Raw genomic sequence first — 21,979 nt, forward strand, 5'->3', positions numbered from 1 at the left:
CAGGAAGGGCCAGTGTGTGAGGCTGGCAGCAGCTCCCACCCAGTCCCTCTCCTGTATCCCACCTCCATCCTGCTCCCCCCTGCCATGCCAGAGCCTCCCGCTGCAGGGGAAAGCCCTGCTCAGAGCTTTCGGCATGTTCAATTACTGTCAGTTAATGATGATTAATTTACAATGAAAGGCCTCTAAAGGGTAATGTGTGTGTGTGTGTGTGTGTGTATTAAATAAATATTGATCTTTCATTTGTGGCCACAGATATAGTGCCCCCGCTACGGGAGGCGCGGTAGTGCCAGGAACCAGCTCGGTGTGGGGAGAGCTGAGGAGGCTCTCAGGAGACTGGGAGCTGCCAGGGCAGGAGTGCCCAGCACAGACTTATCCCAGCTGGGAGCTCTGTGGGCTCAGGGGTGGATGAAGATCACTTCTCCCAGGCGTTCCAGCACTGACTGCAATTGCTTGGTCCTGTTTCCAGTTGCAGATGGCCTGTGGAGCATGGGGGTGCTGGGAGCTGGTGCTTTTCCTCTTGGCATGGCCCTAATTGGCCTTGTGAAATTAACTGCCCAGAGCCTGTCATGGCTTCGTTAGGAGCCAGATGCTTCCCAGACTCCTTATGGAATGCACAATGTGTTTTTCACCCAGTGTTGGCCATATGCTGGGGTTATTCTGGCTGGCACAGTGACACCGTGGCCCTCACACACATCACATGTGCCAGGGGAGGGCAGGTGTCCTCACAGTCCTCCACAAAGGCACCTCAGGTGGCATCTGTTGGGGTCTCTGGGGGGATTGGTGAAGGTGGCCAGGAAAGACACTCATGAGAAGCACTGTGAGGAGACGAGCAGTGCAGACTCGGGGCTTGGCTTCCAAGTGAGCTCCATCCCCTTTGTCACTGTCCCTCCTCAGTCTCCCTTGCCCTTGACCATCTCCAACCCATGGCTCCTCTGCTACCCCAGGCTTTGGCCATGCCTGAGCCTGCTACCAGGAGCTGGGGCTTAGGAGCCTAGAGAAATACCTAAATGTGGTCCAATCCACCTCAATGAGCTGCAACAGCTACCAGAGCTGGCATGTCCCAACTGCTGGAACTCAGCAGGGTTTCCACAGCTCTCCTCTTTCCCATCTGGGACTCTTGTCCACACATAGAAGATTTAGGAGGCGGGAATGACATCCGCCCCACCTCCTGCCACGTCCCAGGCAGCTTTTGAATGCCTGCTGCTCCTTTTCCCCAGCACATTCCCAATGGCTACCCTCTCTCCAGGAGCTGGCCCCTTCTCCTCTGCAATGCCTTTCTTGGAAGCAGGCTCACAAGGAGAATATTGTCTCTGGCTTTCTCTTTTATTTGAGGCATGTATTTAAAATGGTGCTTTTGTTCCAAATGAATGAGTTGCTTCATTCAGAAGTGCAGTTTCTGTTTTTGAATCAGCAGAGCTGTTTATGCTCATGGTGTCCATAAAACTGTTATTTTAGTCCTGACACTGATGCTTATGAATAAAATTTAGATCTCATTCTGAAGTACATTAGCTGTAGCTATTTGGCTTCTTGTTAAAGCATTAATTTTTATTGAGAAGGCTACACTGCCAAGCTGCTCCTTCTGCATCTTGCAGCAAACTAAGTACCTCAAAGTACAGGCTTTGGTAAGACCAAATCCCAGCTTGTGTCCCCTGTCTTGTACGCTCTGGCCCAAACACTCACTCTTGTGGCTGGTTCTGTTGTGCTGCCGGATCTCAGAGGGACCTTCTCCATCACCCTGGTGAACAGGGGACACTGGAGCAGCTGTGCCCAGGGGGCCCAGGAGGTGCTGGGGGTCTGCTGGAGCCATTCTCGAGCTGGCACTGCATGACTTATTCATGACTGCTGGATGTTTGGTGTACTGGAGCCAATTAGCTCTCCCGTGTATTTATTGCACTTTTTTGCTTGAAGCAAGCTGTTAAATGTCAAAAATACTTCAGCGTTTTAGCAGAAAGATAATTTTTTAATAGATTCCACCTACAAAAAGGGGCTGACTGGCAGAATATTAAACTTAGGGAGATTTATTTTTAATCCATGCCTCCAAACAGCTTGAGATAACCATTTCTGCCTGCCTCCCGGCTGACTAATGCTGCTGTCCCTTGCCTGGCCTCCTCACTCCGTGCGGCAGCAGCTGTGGCCTCTCACATCCCATTAACCTTGTCTGCAGAAGGGACACCTGGCCAAACCTGAGAATTAGCTCTTGTAATTAGGAGTGTAAACATCAGGCACTGCCTGCTAACCATCCACCCCTCCCATCCCCGCCTTCTCCGGGGGCTCTCAGGGCAGAGCTCTCCAGACGGACTCTTCCCGTCGTTAGCTTCCCACACACCAGTTTCCAATGGCATCTGAATTACCAGGCACAGAAACCCCACATCAAGCCACCAGCAGCTTTGGTTCTTCAGGGACCAAGAATGGCATTTTGTGGGTGCTGGTTGCACTCCAGGAAGAGGCAGCAGCTGTCAGTGAGGCTTGCCAGGACCATGTGGTAAGTCTTCTTCTCTTTAGAGCAGCTGATGGCCGTGGCTTGTGTCTGGTACCAGCAGAGCAGTGGTGTTCTTAGCAGTGGTGATGGCTGTATCCTGGCTCTGTGAGCTGATGGCACAGCAGCAGGCTGTTTCCTCAGTGAAGCCACCTGTGGTAGCCCAGGATGCCCTTTTGTCACCTTGGCCCATGGTCCTGCTGGGTTTCATTTATAGGCTAAGCAGTATCAGTCTGTTCTCAGCATCTGTAGGAGCTCTTTGGTGCTGGATGGAGCAATTAAGGCATTGTTCATAATACAGAAGGTTCTGAAAATTGAGGTGACTTCATTTGTTTCTCAGTAATATAATGAGCTATTTTGGGTGCTGCTAGATTTAATGGCTAAATCAATATGTGTATTTAGTGTTGGGCTTTATTTTAGCACTAAGTGACATGAGATAAGCAGACTTAGAGAGTGTTAATTGGTTTGTGTTTAGCATTTACACTAATCAGAGTGTGCAGTGCTGCCCAGGGCTCTTCAGTGCTGGTAATTCTGTTTATCCAAACCAGGGATTGTTGACTCTATTGACTGCAGGGTATCAGGCTGCTTTTTTTTCCCACTTGCTTGAATGTTACACTGATGTGTGAATTTCAGAGTCCTGGCTAGATCTAAGCTGTGTTTGTGTATGGGGAAGAGTTGGCTCAACAAACCCCAAAGAAAGTAAAACACTAACAGGCACCTGCACCTCTGTGCACACACACAGTGTGTATGGCTACAGAGAGAAGATGGCTAAACAAGCCCTGAAGAAAACACAACATTAAGAGACACCTGCACTGCCAAAGCCACCAGTGCACACCCGTATTGCAAGTAAATTGGGTTTATTCTCCCTCCATGGCTGGCTTCTTGCTCTGCTCTCCTTTTGAGGCTGTGCCTAAGAGAGATGAGCCTGTGTTCTCTTTCCCTGCCCAGTGCCTGCTGCACCAGGACAGAGCTGCCATCATTGGGATGTTCATGGGATGATTCCACCAGTATTGCCAGGCCCCATCACTCTGTTTCCACTGCACAGGAGATGGAGTTTATGAGCTGAGATGTTTGTGCTGCCCTGCCTGAGGAGGGATCTTGTCCAGGTCTGCTGGGCAGTGTGGCTTTAGCCTGTGGGGTCTCTCCTGGGCACAAAAATACCTGGTATGCCAAAAGCCTCCTCTGCAGCCATTGCTGAGCTGCCTGGCTTGGGCTCACATCTACCTCGTGCTGACAGGAGCAGATGTTTGTGGCAAAGCCTGCTGGAGCATCCCAAAAGACAACTCCAGCAGCACACCACATCTGCCTTCAGAATGGCCTGGAAATGGCCTCTCCACTGCCACCCTTCCTTCACTGGCTCTTTTGAAATGGAGCTGCCTTTGGATCATTTAATTTTGACCTAAACGTTTCCTACACAGCTGAGGTCTCAGAGAGCACAGGGAGCACAGATCTCTGGCTCCTGGCCCCATGCTGAGCCCTGCAAATAGAGCTGTCTGCTGGAGGTACTGACAGCCCTTCCTACTGCTGCAAACTGCCTCCTGGGCCATTCCCGTGGTCCTTCCCTGCTGCAGACCAGGGCTGGCTCTGTCTCCAAGCAGAGGGGCAGGTGTCACTGGTGGACACTGGCATGTGTAGAATCTATGGTGTTGTCCACCCCTGTGAGGATGCTCTGTGGGAGGAAGGTCAGACCCCACAGGCTGCTCCTTCTGGCTGCCCTCAGCTGTCCTGAGAGGCAGAAGGAGATGAAATCCCTTTTATTTGCAGAGTGCTGTTTTATTGATTGGTGCCCAACAGCCCCTGCCTCCGTGGTGGTGCCCGTGCGGTGCCATTGCCAGGAGGGCAGGGCATGGCTGCGTGCGGCGGGAGCAGGGGGATGCCTGGAGCTGCTGTTACTTGGAGCTGCAGCAGCGTTCTGACAGCTCCCGAGACAGACATTAAATCACTTCTGTGGGGAGAGTGAGGGGATGTCACTGGGAAGGGATGTCACTGGGAAGGGATGTCACTGGGGTTTGGTAAGGAAGCTCGGCTGTGCCAATTGCAGCGGCTGTGTGATCCGAGTCAGAATGAGAATCATAAATCTTGATTATTCTCTGTCTCAGCTGATTTGAACCAAATGCCTCGGACAGGGATATAGTTCACATCTCGCTGAAAACTGCAAAAAAACTGATTAAATGTACAAACTGATATAAATAGCACTCTGTCTGTGTTAATGCCCAAGCTGTCACTGCATGAGGAGAGGACAGGGCTCTGTCCCAGCCCGGAGCAGCTTCCCGGGCGCTTGCCATGGCAGCCCTCTCCCTGCCGGTGGTTATTTTGGTGCTGCCCCTGCCATGCTGGCTGCTATTCTGGAGCTGTCAGTCACAAACAGCAGCTCTGACTCTGATTGCACTTTGCTTACAATTAAGCATCCTATAGAAAAATGGAAATGCTGGGTCATTAACATAAAGTAATAATAAGGTAAACCATTCAATTATGGAGGAAAAACCACTTTGAATAATAAGGATATTGTATGCCTAAAAGACATTCAGATGCCAGTGTATTACCATTTTTGCATACATAATAAATGAGCTTAAACCCCAAAATAATCGACAGAAGCAAATAATAAATAGCTATGCCCTCGGCAGCAGCCTGGCTGTTCCCAGGGCAGGAGCAGCTCCTGGGTAGGAGTGGAGGGATCTCAGATTGGTGCAGTCCTTGGTGGTCGCTTTTGAGGGTGTTTGGCCACCATGGGGCTCATCTGACTGGGATCAGGGCAGTGAAGTGTCACCTTTTAATGCTTTGATGGTGCTCTGGAGATGGAGACTGCCGCAGTCAGGGGCTAGACAGAGTGGGAGGTGCCCAGAAGAGGCTGCTAAGGGGGCTGGGGCAGTGATAATGGAGAGGGAAGTGCTGGGGGCTGGGTGCAAAAACTGCCCTGCTGCAGACTGAAAATGGGGTGTTGTGTTTTGGACAGCTGAGAGGTTGATGCAGTTGGGGAACTCTGGCCACCCAATATCTAGGCGGAGAGACTGAGAACCTTGGGGCTTTGCTACATCAGCATCCATTGTCTTTGAGAGCCTGTCACCTCCTGCCAGGGGCCTATGCTCATAACTGCCCAGGTCTGAGGAGGCAGAAGGGCTCTGTTGTGGCTGCTCATCTGCCCAGCCAGGAGTAGTTGTGCCAGCTTTTATGGGAGGTTGTGCCAGGGGGTGACTCCTCTCCTTTCCCTGGCCACTGGCAGTACCAGAGCTCAACACCAGGACATGTAAAATTACTTCTGTTATTCAACCTGTTCTGCAGATACTGCTCCTCTGTCGTCCCTCTGTAACAATTCCCAGCCCTTCTTTTCTTTTTTTTTCAGCTGTTGATAGCTTGCCTATTACTCTGGCACTAGGTTAGGATAACAGCCAAAATACTTCTGCAGAGTGGAATGTATTTATATTTACATTTACTGCTTTCCCCTGAAAAGCTTTTAGCACGATGCAGCAGTGCTGCTTGCACTTATTCCCTGTCATTGGTGGGGATTTTTACCTGAGAGAAGGAAATTCCACTACATGAAAAAGGGACTTCTTGTGAGGTACAGCTCTGTGCTGTCACATTTTCATAATCTATTTTTTCACCTGTGACTGAGACATGGCTATTGGAACACCCCAAGTAGTAGTTTGTGTTTATTTGCTCGTTAAATGGCTTCTGTTTGCTCCCCAAATTGTCTGAACCCCTTCTGCAAGATGAGACCTCCCTTAAGTGAAGCTCTCAAAATCCAGAGTGTAGATGTGCTTCTCTGGGTTGGCTGCTTGTTTTCTCAGCCCCTTCTGAGGATTTACTCCCAGTGAGGGACATCCAGGTCTTCTCCCTTCCTCCTGTGACAGTGGAACATGAATTGCAAGCACTGAAGGGACTTGTACCTGTATGTTGAAGGGAAAGCTGGACTTGTCTTGGTGGCACATTGCCAGGCAAAGGACTAGGACTCACCACTGCCTCTGTCAGCATGTTCCTGCTCCAGCACACATGCAAGAGGCAGGACACTCAGACTAGAGCTGCTTTGCCTTAGCTGTGATTAATGCAGTGATTAAAGCTGGTAGACAACACCGTGAGGTTCCCAGTGAACGGCTTGCAGCGCTTCCGCAGCCAGGCTTAGTCAAAACAACTCTGCCTGCAGAGGGGTTAGAAATGTGCCTTTCCAGCCTTGCTCATAACCTGCTTCATGGCTGAGTGCTGACCAACCATAAATCTTGCACTAAAACTGGAGAGATCAGGCCAGACTTATCCCTGGTAAAACGATGTCACACTGAACAGGCTTCTCCACCCGGGGGAGCAGCTCAGGAGTCAGCACACCCTGGGCACTCTCCATGACTGCTGGTGGAGAAGGTGGCAGTCATGGGCACACACACCCCTACCCCCCCATTAGGAGGGCAGAGAAACCACATCAGCACTCTTAATCTGAGCCTGCCCAATCTGTGTGTGAGCTGTGCAGGCAGATAGGTGAGGGATTTTGGCACAAGGCGACAGCCACATCCCAGAGGAGATCCACTTGAGGAAAGAACAGAAGAAAGCAAGATTTAGCATTAAGATCATAATTTCAGATTGCATTGTCTGAGCATCAACAATCTATATAGATGAGAGTCTTTGGGGAACACCGTGCTGTAGGAGCTATCCAAGCCAGCCTGAACAGCCAGGGTTATTTTTAATTGCAGCTGAATGGATCTAACCTTGTGATGTCTGTTCACAAAGCATTGCTGGATTAATACAGGTTCTATAGTTGCTTCTGCTAAAAGACTTTAATGGATCAGCTTAGTTCCCTGCTCCATGATTATCGTGTTCCTGCCTGCCTATCATGCAGGAGCCAGATGGTCCCAGTGAAATCAGAGCATATTTATATTTTTGTCTGCTACTCAGCCAGCTGCCCACTGATTTTGTTGCATAGTGGTAGGAGGAGAGGAGCCTTCCTGGGTGAAGTTCACCCACCTCTTTCCCTAGCCCTGGTGTCTTCCCCACCTCCTAAAAGGTCCCAGAGGACCCGTGGACAGGCTGGCTGGCAGGGCTTGCCTGGCTGGCCAAGGGCAGCAGCCCTGCTCCCACAGCTCCGTTTCCTGGCACCGCTTCAGCTGCTTCCTGGCGCGCGGGGGGATGTTTTGGGTTCTGTCGGCAACGAGAGCCATTAAGAAGGTACAAGTACTAAAGAGATCCTGAGCGATGCCTATAAAACCTCTGAATCCCTGACAGAATCAATAGTGGGCTCTCAGGAGTCACTTCTTATCCAGGCCAACTTAAGCAGATGCCAATGAGCCGTTAAAGATTTTGCATTTTGTGGAGACACCGAATCCCTTTCACCGCGATTGCTGAGTGAGAAGATGAAAAATCACATCAGGAACAGACTCAATTCCAAAGGCATTTTCCTCAGCATCTGGGAGAGTGGTTCCAGTGATGTTCACGTCCTTCCTTCAGCTGTGTGCCCATCCAGTGCTGGCAGTGCCCAGTGAGCCTGACCTGCCTGATGTCATTGGAGCAGAGCCCTGTCCTTCAGTATCTGCTGCAAGGATAGGCACAGAATCCTCTGGCCTCTACCAGGAAAGTAGAAGAGCAGCATGGGGAAGGAGGGAGCAGTGGAAGGGAGATGCTGGGGCACCTGGGATGGCACCTGGGATGAGATGAGGCCTAGTGGCATCCTGGACAGGAGCTGTGAGTGCACAGATGCCCACTGGCACTTCCCAGCAGCCTGTGCCCCAGCTCAGGCTGGTGCTCTGCTGCACAGACTGGCCTCCTGTGGGGTAACTTTGCTGTGGACACAATTTCCAGTGTGGCATCTTGGTTACCATAGCAACAGGATGCTGCCACTCTCGGATCAGCTCCACCCACAGTTACTCAACAGGCACCTGTGTTGGTATGGCAACGCAGACCCTTCTCCATCCTGTGCCACTGCTGCGCAGGGCTGGGGCTGGGCTGGCCCAGAGTGAGCTTGAAGCATTGGGGGTATGCTTGGGGACACCAAGATGCTACTGAGCCCCAGCTGTTCCCCATTCCCCTACTGCAGTGGGAGACAGGGCTGATCCTGCTCTGAGTGTCATGTCCTAGGCTCATGAGTCTTACACCACCTGGGAGACCCTAAGGAGAAGCTCCACGGGGCCCTGTTGGGACAGAGCAAGGAAGATTCCTTGCCATCTCAACTGCCCCTCAAGGGAATGCTTTGCTTGGACAACAAATGGCTTTACAAACTCTGTAACAAGCCAAAGCTGCTGGTTCTGGAGAGGGAAACCAGCAGTCCCAGGACCCCTTAATTTGGGGTGGTAAGTTCTGCCAGAGCAGAGCTCGAGTCAGAGAAGGGTGGTTCACCCCCTTCTCCCACAGCCACCAGCTTCCAAACCATTAAACTCTTCCAGTGAGTCTCCTGGGGGAGATCTGTTTTGCTTTAGCCCCACTCTGATCTGGCACCCGCTTTTCTGAGAGTGCTTTACAATTTGCATTTAATGTTTTTGAGCAGACATGTGGAAGCTGTTTGAATTAGAGCAGGATGAATCTATTAGGCAGCGACAGATGCAAGTTTTGTGTCTCTTATTAGAAGGGATTGGATTCTGGGGTTTAGTGATGTGCAAAGGATTGGACTTTGGAGAGATTAAAATTATTTTCAGCGTTAAGCACAATATTTCTAAGCTAATGCACTCGGTCTTGAATATAGATTCACAGACCAAAAAGATTATGAAACATTAAACCTATGTAAATTCAGCTGTAAATTTGTGTTTGAACAAATTCAACAAGAGATTTGACTCGGGGGCTTACAGCAAAGAGGTTCTGCTTTTAATGCGTGTTGCAGGCTTGGGTTGCGATGCTGTTCTCCCCTTGAAAGTCCCACGCCTGCTGAATTACTGGCAGGTCACAGTTGACAGCTCAAGCAATTATACTGGAATGTGTTAATAATAAAAAGGAAAATTACTTCGTGTTTGTCTTTCCAGAAGACAAAAGCAGATGTTTGCTGCACCCTGAGGAGCAGCAGAGATGAGCGCCACGGGCAGGTGACTCTGCCGCAGCACCTGGCCGCTGCCTCTTTTCCCATGGCAGCTGAGCAAATCCCTGTCCTTCTCGGTGGCTCTCCAAGGCTTGGGAGCTGCTGTGGTCTTTTTTCTTTTTTTTCCTCTTGTTGAGAACATGAAAATGCAGTTAACAAAGAGCCCTTTTGAGAGGGATTGCAGGCAACCTGCAACATCGTGCGCAAGCTGCCTACACAGAGATAAATGACAGCTGTGAGTGAAGGAATAAACAAGATAATCTGGATTTAAATAAAGCACAAGGGGATTTTGGCAACATGCAAATTCACCAATTTATAAATGTATCCTTTGAAAATAAAGAGCTTGTCTGAAGTCAGCAGTTAAGGACAATTACCACAGCACATTTTCCCAATGAGGGCTTAGAGCTGGCCTTTGCCACAAAGCAGAGGGGACCGGGAGCCAGCTGTCCTGCCCATCGTGGCACAGCGCCCAGGGGCCCTTCCTCGGCACAGAGCAGAAGACTGGAAGACATGACATTGGCAGGCTCCTGTCCAACTGGGGGACTGTGAGAGCTGGAGCAGTTCTTGGGGGCGGGCAGCGCACCCCTCAGTCTCGAGGACACAGTGCTGTGGAGTAAATAGGAAAGGACAGACAGACCAGAAGCCAAGCAAGCACCCAGTGGTACGTATCTGGTCATTCCTGGCTCCAAGCTCAGGAGTGGCAACAGAAGTTTGATTTTGGCATTGCATAGCACAGAGATGGTGTTGCTAACAGGCACAAAGACAGGGAGCCCATCCTCATAGCTGAGCAAAAGGAGCCACTGGTGATGGATGGTGGTGGAGCTCCTTCCAGTGACTTGTCATCACCCTTCTTTTTGGGTGGGTAGTGATGGAGACAGAGGGGAGGCAGGAGGGGAGTGAAGACCAGCAGCAGAGCCATGAGTAGGCATGTCCCATTCCAACACTTCACTTCCTGGGCTGCTCTGCAGAAGTGCATCATGCATGGTCAGCAGCATGGCAAGGCTTCTTCACTAACCAATCTGCCACTGAAAGGGAAAGAAATGCTGCAAGAAAAGCCAAAGTGAGTCCAGGAGGCTGTGCAGTGCTCCCCAGGAGCAAAGCCTTGGCTCAGCACTGCTGATGGCCCAGCAGCAGCCACCAGAGGAGAGAGATCTGCAGGGTTGCAACCTGCCTGAGCAGGCAGAGCTGAGGGCATCTGCCAGCACATGCAATCAGGGCAGAGCACAGGGCAGGAGCTCTGTGAAGGTTACATGCTCTGAGGAGCATTCCTGAGGCTTGGCTGCCTGGGGTTTGTGCTTTGTGACTCTCAGAAGCAGGAGCCAGCTGTGTTCTCTGCTGTGCAGGTGGCAACAGCTCTTGCCTGCAACAGGATGCACAGGACATGCTGGTTCTTGGGGCTGACAGGCACCAGTCCCCTTCACAACTGCCTCTGTGAAGTGGGAGCTCAGCAAGGAGGTCCAGGTGCCTGCCCAGGGAAGGGAGCACCTTGAATGTCACTCTGAAGCAAGGCACAGTTTGGGAAAAAGCATTTGAAGGGGGCTCCAGGAGAGCTAGAGAGGGACTCCTGACAAAGGCATGGAGTGACAGCACAAGGGGTAGTGGCTTCACACTGGAAGAAGCTGGATTTAGATCAGACACAAGGAAGAAATTCTTCTCCATGAGGGTGGTGAGACACTGGAACAGGTTGCCCAGAAAATTTGTGGAGGCTCCAAGCCTGGAATTGTTCAAATCCAGGTTGGATGGGGCTTTGAAAGACCCAGTCTAATGGAAGGTGTCCCTGGCCGTGGCAGGGGGCTTGGAAATAGAGGAGCTCTAAGGTCCTATCCGAGCCAAACCTTTCTTTGACTCTATTATTTCTGCCTGTGCATACCAGAGCTGCAGGGTTCCAGTGCTCTGCAGGGCCAGGGGTGCCTCGAGGACAGGCTGCAGCTCCCAGCATTATCCTCAAAACTGTACAGCAGAAGCTGAATCTGCCTCTCCTCCCCTTTTAGCCTGATCACCCCTTCCCTGCTGTCTCTCTTCAGTGCCAGCCCAGCTATCCATTTGTCTTTATTGTGCACCAAATTAAGCACAGTCCTTAAATGTGGCAACCCTTTCAGATGATTAGCTCTGCAATATCTTGGCTCCTCTTTATTGTGATAACATCATCTGAAGGGGCTGCTGTAATTAACACTTTGTTCTTGCTTCTTTTCTAAACCCCTGGTGTGTTTGCTTTATAACTTGAACATCAGCTGTTACAACTTGCTTCCAGTGTATGGTCTGGAGTGTCCCCATCAAAGAGAGAAGACTTTGAGGTTTGGGCTTGGTTTGGGTTGTTAGCAGCAGCTTATTGAGATCATCATTTAAAGTAGCAACTAAGCAAATATAATACTGAAGGCAAGGCAATAATCTTGCCCTGACCCTAGAGGGGATCAAAATCCTTGTTTACCAAACTATCCATGAAGGAGCTGTTCCTGAACATGGCAGTGCCAGGAAGGAGAGGTGGACACACTCCAGGCTGTCACTAGCCCCTGCCAGCAGCAGGAGTGACAGGGATGGCAGCACAGTGAAGGAGAGTAGCAGAACTTTGACTCCTGATCCATTTTCGCCTCTCTTAAAGCATTGTCATCTAAAACCCCATGAATCACAGACATAATCCATAACACAGAGCAAATGCAGCCTTGTGGGCTGCAGATGGATCCCAGCTCTGGGGGGATACTGGTGGGGGGAAGCAGGAGCAAGCACCAGACAGACCCCATCAGTAACACCCAGCTGCAGAGCCAGAGCACTGGCACAAGGGGCAGGGACCCAGCCAGCCCTCAGTTGGTCTGAGCCTCCACAGTTACTTGTTTGCAGAACAGTGTTGTCAGCTAGGAGAGCCTGGATGTGTTATCAAGCCTTAGTAAGCCAGAGGCTGTGGTTAGACCAGTCCAGGGAGCAGCTGAGGTGCTAGGTGGCCATGCACAGTGTTCCCCAACCTGGGAGTACCCAGGGCCTCCCTGTCCCCCACTCTCTGGAGCTTCACTGTAGAGCAGATGTGTCCAGGTAGGCCAGAGCAGGTCTATGTCATGCCTAGGGGCAGAACAGATGAGCCCTGTTGTCTGAGAGTCCTTTGCTCATAGTCCAGCAGAGCTTTTAGCATCTCATAATTGCCACGTTTTGACATTTGACAGCCTGCTGCTTACTGCCAGGGTGTCTGACTCAGAGGAGCAGACACAAGCCAACTCTGCTTGCCTAGTGCCTCCTTCTGCTCAGACACTTGCACAGGAAAACAGCTTCTCCTGTCTTAGAAGCACAAACAAGTGTGCAGGACTGCTGCATGTGTCTCAGGGTGACTGGACACCAGGGCAGTTCCCTGTTGTGCCCATAATGTGGGTTTGCTGTCATCCTGGTGGTTCCATTTGTCCCTCTTGTCTCCAAGCACTGATCCAAGCTCACAGAAGCAGTAAGGACAGCCCCGGGTCAGCCTCCCCAGAGCTTCACCACCATTGTCAGCTGAAGACCAGACAAGCTCCTGGCCTCGAAGGGATATTATGGGAGAGCCTGTCAGGAGCTGAGACCTTCAGCATTCCTGTGGAGAGCTGGAGAAATGAGCCTCAAAGCTGGCCTGTCCTTTTCAAGCTTTACTGTGGAGTAAAATGAAGATTAGGATAAAGGGAGAAGGTGGAGAGGTGCATTCTCCCCTCATGGAGCAGGACAGCAGTGACTGCAGAGGCAGAGTGGAGGAGGAACACTGCCTGAGCAGAGAGACAAGTCTGTGGACCCTGTTTCTGTTTGATGTCTTTGAGCAGAGGATTTAGCAAGATGGGAGGGACTGGTCACCATCTCTAGATCTCCAACTACAGAGACTTGGAATATTAAACATATCAAAACTTTCCATGAAGTGGATGAAGTATTTGATTAAATCTTCAGTGATGGGACTCAGGAAAGGAGCATGGGCAGAGTAATCTCACAACAGGACCACCTTGGTCCTTTCTCAGGGTCTCTCATTACTGGCTAGCATTCAAGACAGGCAGCCTGGCAGGAGATGGCTTAGCCAGCATGCAGGCTGTACTTGTGTCTCTGGGGTGGCAGCTGGGGACTGGGGGAGCTCTGGGGTTAGCTCAGGCAGCCAGCAGCAGGGCAGAAGGGGTCTGCAGCTGGCTCCTTGGCACAGGAGGGGCAGACCAATGCTAGCTGCAGCTGATGATAAAATAACTTTTGTGGAGCAAGGAACAGAAGAGTAACACATTGATTTTGGTAATTAATGGTTCAATACAAACCTGTTGTGGGAGTGCCCTGGGCAGAGGTACTGGATTGGAAGTGCCTTTATTCCCTGGTGTCAGTTCTCTGCCTCACTCCTCTGCCTGTTCTTGCACAGCCTCGGGTGCTGGCTACTGCTCGGCTGGGCTGCTGCTGCTCCTCAGGAACTGCCACTCCTGGATGCTCCTCGGGGCAGGGATTTTGGCTGTTGGGGCAGTGCTCATCCCAAAAGGGATGGAAACCTCCTGCAGCCACAGCCAGAGTGCTTTCCAGTGCCAGTCCTCACTGGAGGTGGATTGCTGCTCTCCTCAGAAGCTGGCAGTTGGCACTGGGGCTGTGAGAGCAGCTGCATGGAGCAGTGCTGAGCCCTCAGCAGCTGCCAACTCTCCTTCCCTTCAGTCCTTCCTCCCACTGTCATACCAAGGCTGAGACCTAATTTCCATGCAGAATTTCTAGCAGTTCCAGGTTGGTTAAGCAATATATTAAAAGAGGAAAAATTGCAGAGGAGATTTCACACAGCCACACTGCTGTTTTGTGGGCACCATGGAAAGGATGAGAGCAGGACAAGATGGGTGTGCAGGACTGCAGACACCTTGCCACATTGAGAAGGCAGCTCTGGTGGGACACAATGCCACTGGGACACAATGCTGGAGGGATGAGCTTTCTAGCACAACCTGGCCACCACTGTGCTGGCCCTGAAATGTGTGAGTTGGAGGCCTGCAGCCCTGCTCCTCTAAAATCCTCATTGCCAGGACTCAATTGGAGATTCCTCAACAGGAAAACTGCAGGAAGGGGTGGGGGGTAGATGGAGAGCCAAAGGACCCTCTGACCTCTTCATCCAAAAAAGGCTGGAGGCATGAGCAGCCCTGTGGCAGCACCAAACCCCCCTTCACTGTCACCTTGAAGGGAGACCTGGCAGCATCTAAATTAAATGATTGCACCAGCAAGAAGCACCCAGACTGTGGGAAGCAGCTGAGCATGAGGAAAGGCAGAGGGAGCTGGGTCTGTTTAGCTGGAGAGGAGGAGACTGAGAGGTGACCTCGTTCATGTTTTTAAATATGAGAAGGGCAGTGTTGGGAGGACTCCAAGCTCTGCTCAGTGGTAGGACAAGGGGCAATGGGTGCAGGCTGGAGGAAAAGAGGTTCCACATGAACATAAGAAAAAACTTTGTCACTGTGAAGGTGGCAAAGCACTGGAACAAGCTGTCCAGAGAGGTTGTGGAGTCTCCTTCTTAGGAGACATTTGAAACCCACCTGGATGTGTTCCTGTGTCACCTGCTCTTGGTGATCCTGCTCTGGCAGGGGGCTTGGACTGGATGATCTTTTGAAGTCCCTTCCAACCCCTAACATTCTGTGATTCTGATTCTGTGATTTAGGAGCCACAAACAGGAGGCAGCTCTGCAGGCCAGGCTGGCTGGGCCCTGGCAGCCACTGCATTTGCAGGCTCAGCTGCACATCTCCTGGAATGGCTGCATCCTGGAGCTTGGTGCTTTGACGTCAGCAGCACTGTGGTTGCCAGCGGCCAAGGTGCTCTCACAGAACCATTTGCAGCCTGTTGACACTGTTCCCTGGTCCTCACCATATGTTTGCACTAAAAATAGTTGCAATGTGAAGGGAAGAACCTGCAAGCCCCTGAGTATTGTCCTCCTCTGTGTCTGCTGCAGGGCACCTGGTCAGTCCTTCCCAAACACAGCACCCTGCAGCACTCTGTCTTTGGGGCAAAATAGCCAAACAAACAAACAAATGGAGTTAAACAAACTCCATTTTGTGTGGGTGTGACTAGGCAGGGGTGTTTGAAAAGGTTAAGATAAAGATATTGGGGAAGCCAGGTTAACCATGACCCAGCAATGTGCTGCCACAGCCAAGAGGGCCAGCGGTGTCCATGGGCTGCATGGAGTCGGACCAGCAGGGTTGAAGGAGGTTCTCCTCCTCCTCTACTCTACCCTAGGGAAGCCACAGCTGGAGTTCTCAGTCCAGTTCTGGGCTCTTCAGTCCAAGAGAGTCAGGGAACTACCGGAGGGAGTCCACCAAAGACTGCAAAGATGCTGAGGGGCCTGGAGCATCTCTGTGAGGAAGAAAAGCTGAGTGCCCTGGGGCTGTTGAGCCTGGAGAAGAGCATCCCCAGAGGGGATCTTCTCAGTGCTCAGCAAGAGATAAAGGCTGGGGTGGGCAAGAAGATGGGGCCAGACTCTTGTTAGTGGTGCCCAGTAACAAGACCAGAAACAACAGGAACAAACTGGAACCCTGGTCCCTTCTAACCCCTGCCATTCTTTTTAGCATCCCTGCTACAGATGACAAACAGGGGCCCAGAGTGAAGCCCTACAGGACAGGGGGGCACAGTGGCATGACTAGGGCTGGTAATGGCGGTGGCACATGTAAGAGCTGAAGGTGGGTGGGAACCTGGCTGATGGCACTGCCCTCCAGACACCTACTGAGGAGCTGTGAAAGCGGCTGTAGTGCTCTTGCAGGGACATCATTTAACACCTTCTGGCTTGTTATGATAATCTTTAACTGGGGGCAGCTGGGACAAGCGTTTACCTCTTCAGTTTCCTTAGATATAAATGCTATCTGGCTGCAGTTCCACCTTACAAATGGTAATATGCTATCCAGGAAACTCTTGCTCCATGCTAATTTATCCAGCAGGCGAATTCCTTTTGGCTAATAAAAGTGCTTGCACGGGAAGCTCAAAACCCAGCAGCGATTAATTATTGACAGAGCATGTGAATTAGAGATAAAAGAAAAGTCATTCTTTCTTACACACAAGATAGTAAATAAATTTAATTATTGTACTAGAAGCAAGGGATCTTATTCTGTATTAAGTTTTATTAGCTGAGACATTTAAAAGCATGTCATCATAACAAAAAGGTCTTGTGTAATCCTAACTGCACCACTCTGCTACAAGGCTCTGAAGTGAATGGGCTTAATTGAGCCCCTGGCAGCAGCTGGCTGCTGAGCAGACAGGTATTGTGCAGGTTTAGTGCCAATTAACTCCCATCTACACGTGCCCGTGGTGAAGGGGTTGTGCAGTGTGCTACCAAGGCTCATTTAACGCTTGGCCTGAGAAGAGACAAAGCCAGAAGTGCTTTGGTCGCTGGGGCGGTGTGGCAGCAGTCCTCCTCCTGAACGTGCTGCCAGCGCCTGCATGGGGCAGGAGGGACACCAAGGTGTCTGCCCGTGCCCGGCCCCTTGCTAACCACCCCTCCTCTGCTTCTGTGCAGGAATGTGATGCCCAAGACGCTGGAGGGCCAGATCACCATGGAGAAGACCCCCAGCTACTTTGTGACCAACGAGGCCCCCAAGCGCATTCACTCCATGGCCAAGGACACGAAGCTGATCGTGGTGGTGAGGAACCCGGTCACCAGGGCCATCTCTGACTACACCCAGACGCTTTCCAAGAAGCCTGAGATCCCCACCTTTGAGGTGCTGGCCTTCAAGAACCGAACCCTGGGGCTGATTGATGCCTCCTGGAGCGCGATCCGCATCGGGATCTATGCCCTGCACCTGGAGAACTGGCTCCAGTACTTCCCCCTCTCCCAGATCCTTTTTGTCAGTGGCGAGAGGCTCATCACTGACCCAGCAGGGGAGATGGCCAAAGTTCAGGACTTCTTAGGCCTCAAGAGGATTGTGACAGAGAAACATTTTTATTTTAATAAAACCAAGGGATTCCCCTGTCTAAAGAAGCCAGAGGACAGCAGTGCTCCCCGCTGCTTGGGCAAGTCCAAGGGTCGAACTCACCCCAAAATAGACCCAGATGTCATCCACAGACTGCGGAAGTTTTACAAACCCTTCAATGTCATGTTCTACCAAATGACAGGCCAGGATTTCCAGTGGGAGCAGGAAGAAAGTGATAAGTAGAACCACAAGATCAGGAAAACAAAAGGTCTTTTCTTTTGAGATGAGAACCGTCCTTACAGACCCAAAACACGCTCGGCGCTGAGGCTCAGCCTTGCAAGCGCAAGACTCTTGCGCTCTCAGGGTTGCAGCCCAAGCTGCTCCAAGATTCCAGCTCTGGAACCTTAGTGGCATGTCACCTCAGGTTGCACATGGGCTGAGGAGTAGTGGGGTGGCTGGGAGGAGAAGGAGGCATTTGTGTCGACATTTTTGCTGCTGGTGTGCCGCTCACAGCCAGGCAGGCAGGACCAGCACCTCCTGCCACATCCAGCTGAGCAGGAGTGTGGCTCACAAAACCCAGCAGCACTGGGACAAACCCAGAGGTTTGAGTTCTCCTGCCCTGGCTTTTAGTTTTGCCCAAACAGCAGCATCAGATCTGGTGAATTCAGGACACATGCATTCACATGCACACTGGTACTTGTGTGTGGAAGGAATAAAGCCAGTTATGCTGCAGAGGAACTATGTACAGGAACTTCATTTGCACCAGACATTTCAACTACTTGTTGCACTAAAACTCCTATTTACCAAGTGCCACAAAACACCAGGGCCTGATCCTCCTCCAGCTGATGGGTGCATCCCCACCACTGGAACAGAGCTGTTCCTGTTTTGCTGGGATGCTCAGTGAGATCAGAACTGGGGCCTCCCCCAGACCCCCACATCCAGGGACCACCCCCAGGCACCTGCTCAGAGCACACTGGGGCCTCACTGTACAGCCAAGCTGCCGAGGCACAGTGCAGAGCCTCTGTAGCTCCTCTCAGCTAGGCTGTGCCATGCCCTGCTCCATGGTTTGGAGCCAGGCCTTCCTGATGGGCACAGGGTGGCCCACCACAGGGCAGAGGTGTGGGGACAGCCCCAGTGTAGGGTCTGGGCAGGACCGACCCCTGGGGTCCCTGGCACTGCCCTTCATTTGCACCTTGAAAACAAGATCTGTGCTGCCTGCTGCTGACAGTCAGGCTGGCAGAACGGGGGAGCAGCTTCACCTCTACTTCAGAATTCCAACTCGGCAATTAATTCTGAGGGTGAGCATGGCTCTGCACAAGTATGTGTGCTTTCTAGGGGAAATGACCAAGGCAACCACATTTGCAAATCCTGGTAGGTTCTGCAGAATAAATCCATATCCCAACTGGCTCATCCAGCAAGGTGCCAGGAGCTGCACACTGGAAGCAGTGGAGGGCAGACCAGCAGTGCTTTGCCACAGCTGCGCTGTTTTCATCGCCATCACACAGAGAAAACCAGCGAGAGAGGGAAATAAAAGAAAACATGGAGCTGCTGCTGCTGCTGCTGCAATGTTTCTTTTGCTTGGGTGACTTCTAATGGCACTCAAACATCACTGGCTGCCTGCTTTGGTTTAATGCGTGGTGAGGATGGCTCCAGGGGAGTGCAGCTGTGTCCCTCGTCCCCTTTTGGGTGGCAGGTCCCTGGCTGTTGGAAGGCAGTAGAGCTGTGGTGTGAGATTGCTGTGGGAGACTCACTTTTGATTAAAGGGGCAAGAAATGCCTGCTGATCCAGCTAAGCAAATGAAATCAGTGCTGAGCTGGGTAACAAGCTGAGCCAGCTCTGGGTTCCGTGGCCTGTCGTGTGGTTCGTTACGCCGTGAAGTGGTGCTGGTGCCTTGGATTGGATGAAAAAGAACTGAAGCCATTTGGAACGTGTTCGCTGTGGGCCATGCTGGAGGGGCGCTGCAAGGTCCCTGCTCATGCCCTGTTAGTTCCTATTAGCCTGATTAGGTTAAAATACAGCTCCTGACACAACACAGGTTTCACAGACTCACAAACCCCCCAAATTATGACATGAAAATTGGAAGTATATAATGGGAATTATGTCACAGTGTCTCACTGAAATGTCAGCTCAGCTCCTAAGTGAGAGCTGCTGTTCCACAGTTTGGTGCAAGCTGCTTGAAGGAGTCAGGCAGAGGACAAGGGGCTCATCCAGGCCCCTCACCACAGGGATATTCAGACATTTTTGCCTGTCCCAGGCTGCTGCAGCCATGACACCACTGGCATTGGTGGCTATGATTGGAGCCTGCTGGGGGAGATGGCAGGACCAGTGGGTCTGGCTCTGCTGGAGGGGCTCAGATATGAGGGAAGGTCATCCTGGCTCAGGGCATGGCCAGGACCTGGCAGGTTGGCACTGCGTATGACCACAGCTGTTACAGCCATCAGCATGGTACTGGGCATTGCCTCCATGGCCAAAGCTGGGACAGTCAACCTTCATCCATGGCTTATCCAGGAGCAGCTTTTCTCTGATCAAGGTCTCATTGTACTTGGAAGAGCCTTTGAGACCTCCCTCCCTACCCAGCAGGTCTCCCTGCAAGCCCAGCCTTGGTCTGGTCTGAGCTCTGCCCCATCATTTCTTCCTGGGCAGCTCAGGAAGGCTTCCCTGGGAAGCAGCTCTGGTCCCCAGCTGCCATCAAACCACTGTCACTTTTCTCATCATGCCCCTCACTGAAAGGACAGAAGATTCAAACCTGTGTGTTTGAGAACTACGACTGAGTGCAGCACCTCTCTGGGGAAGCCATGGTGTGTGCTGGTACAGTCGTGCCTGGGGCTCAGTCCTGCAGCTGGAGCGAGGATATGGAGGAGGGATCCAGAGAGGGGTTCCCACAGCAGGCCCCATCCCCAGGAGGAGCCACCCCGTAGTTGGTGGTTCTGGGCTTGCTCATGCCTTGCCCCACTGCCTCTGCTCCCACTCCTGCTCTTTCTGCCATATCTCCAGAGGTTTATTTTTGATACTGGTGCCATCTCCAGCTTGGGAAGAGCTGCTGAGCACCTGGCTGGGAGAAGAGGCCCCACTCCACTGTCCCATGGACAGTGACCACCCCAGCAGGGCAGAATGGGACCCCTCCAGGTGCCACCAATGTGCTACCAGGGAGCAGGATGTGCCAGCCAGCATGGGCTGGGGGGCACAGGGGGCTCAGGGTGGTGGTGCTGGTATCCTGTTCTGTTTTCCTGAGCTGTGCCCTGACACTGCCACGCTTGAGCAGGGGCTGGCAGAGGGGCTGTATCCTGGCTGGCCAGCCAGTGGCCTGCCAGATGAGAGAGAGAGTCAGGTTAATAACACTTTTCCCCCACACCCCCCCTTTTTTTTTAAACAAACCTATTTAAATGTCAGCATTAGAATACACAGGAAATTGAATTTTGTATTTGATTTCAATTAGCAAAGCATAAATTATATTTAATTTTATACACAGACTGGGTGATTCATTGTTCTGGAAAAGCTGGTACTTCGTGGTTCAGAGGCTGGAAATGGAGAGTTAGGGGTTGGTTTGTTTTTTCTGAAGCCAAACTGCTGTGCTCACACCTCCTCCCAAACCTGTCTCTGTCTGTCGGTGTCACTCTGTACCTGAGTATGAAAATCCTGAACTGAACACTTGAACCCACAGCACTAAACAATAAAATGTTGTAGCAGCTGCATTTCTTGACTCCATTTCTCCTGCACTCCCCCCAGCAGCACCAACACCCTGTCAGCAGCCCAACCGTGGTGGGCACTCGCCAAGACCCACCCCCAGCCAGTCCAGCCGCCAAGCAGGACATGGCCCCACCAGTGCCAAAGGGGCCAAGGAAAGGCACATCCCACAGCCAGGACATGTACCTAGACCTCGACAGGGGCCAGAACCAGGACTGGGACCAGGACCACTGAGACCAGGTGGGGGAGTTCCCAGCCTGTTGGGCAGCATCCTTGGAGATCCCCTGCATGGGATCAGGTCAGGGACCCATGGAGTCAGGACATGTACCTAGACCTAGACAGGGACCAGAACCAGGACTGGGACCAGGACCACCTAGACCAGGTGGGGGAGTTCCCAGCCTGTTGGCCAGCATCCCCAGAGATCCCCTGCATGGGATCAGGTCAGGCACCCATGGAGAGCACAAGTCCTGCTTTCCTCTTTAGGGAAGGGCCAGCCACTGGCCCCCAGATCTGGAGCTGGCTCAACTGCAGTCCTGCAGTGGGGGACAGCAGGATGTGTCCATGTCCCTGTGATGAGGGACAGCAGGCATGGCCCTGCAGTGGGTCCTACAGCTTTCCCCACTGACCTCACAGCCGGGGGTGCACCTCCCAAGGTCACCAAGAACGAATCCCTGAACAATGCCCAGGAAGTTTCGCTTGCTGCTGCTGCTGCTGCTGCTGGAGGATAAATCAGTGGATAATAAAAGGCAAGCGAGGGCCAGCTGCCAGGCAAAGAAATTAGGGAGGAAATTTTATTTTTTCATCCTATTTTGTGTGCACAATTTCCTGCTAGTTTGGGGGGGGGGGGGGAGAAAAAAAAAAGAAAGGAAAAAGAAGCCATTTCACAGCACGGCCCTATTGTGGCATCTGATAAAAAACCACTGAGAAACTTTTATCAACAAAATTAGGAAGTAGTGAACTATAAAATTGCTAATTATTTTCTAGTAAATTTACTTTTAAATAACTTTA

General features: G+C 51.7%; 1 protein-coding gene across 1 annotated transcript in view; it reads left to right on the forward strand.

The window, feature by feature from the left end:
• The window catches only part of HS3ST4 (heparan sulfate-glucosamine 3-sulfotransferase 4), a 60,407-nt gene extending 39,457 nt beyond the window's left edge, over positions 1-20,950 (forward strand). Inside the window, exon 2 of the mRNA XM_068146927.1 lies at positions 16,894-20,950. Coding sequence (XP_068003028.1) covers positions 16,894-17,530 — 637 coding nt within the window. The 3' untranslated portion in view covers positions 17,531-20,950. The remainder of the gene's footprint in view (positions 1-16,893) is intronic.
• The last annotated feature ends 1,029 nt before the right edge of the window (positions 20,951-21,979 follow it).

The sequence above is a fragment of the Melanerpes formicivorus genome, unplaced genomic scaffold, assembly GCF_026170545.1.
Source record: "Melanerpes formicivorus ecotype bairdi unplaced genomic scaffold, bMelFor1.0.p_v2 SCAF_14, whole genome shotgun sequence".
NCBI classification, from domain to species: domain Eukaryota; kingdom Metazoa; phylum Chordata; class Aves; order Piciformes; family Picidae; genus Melanerpes; species Melanerpes formicivorus.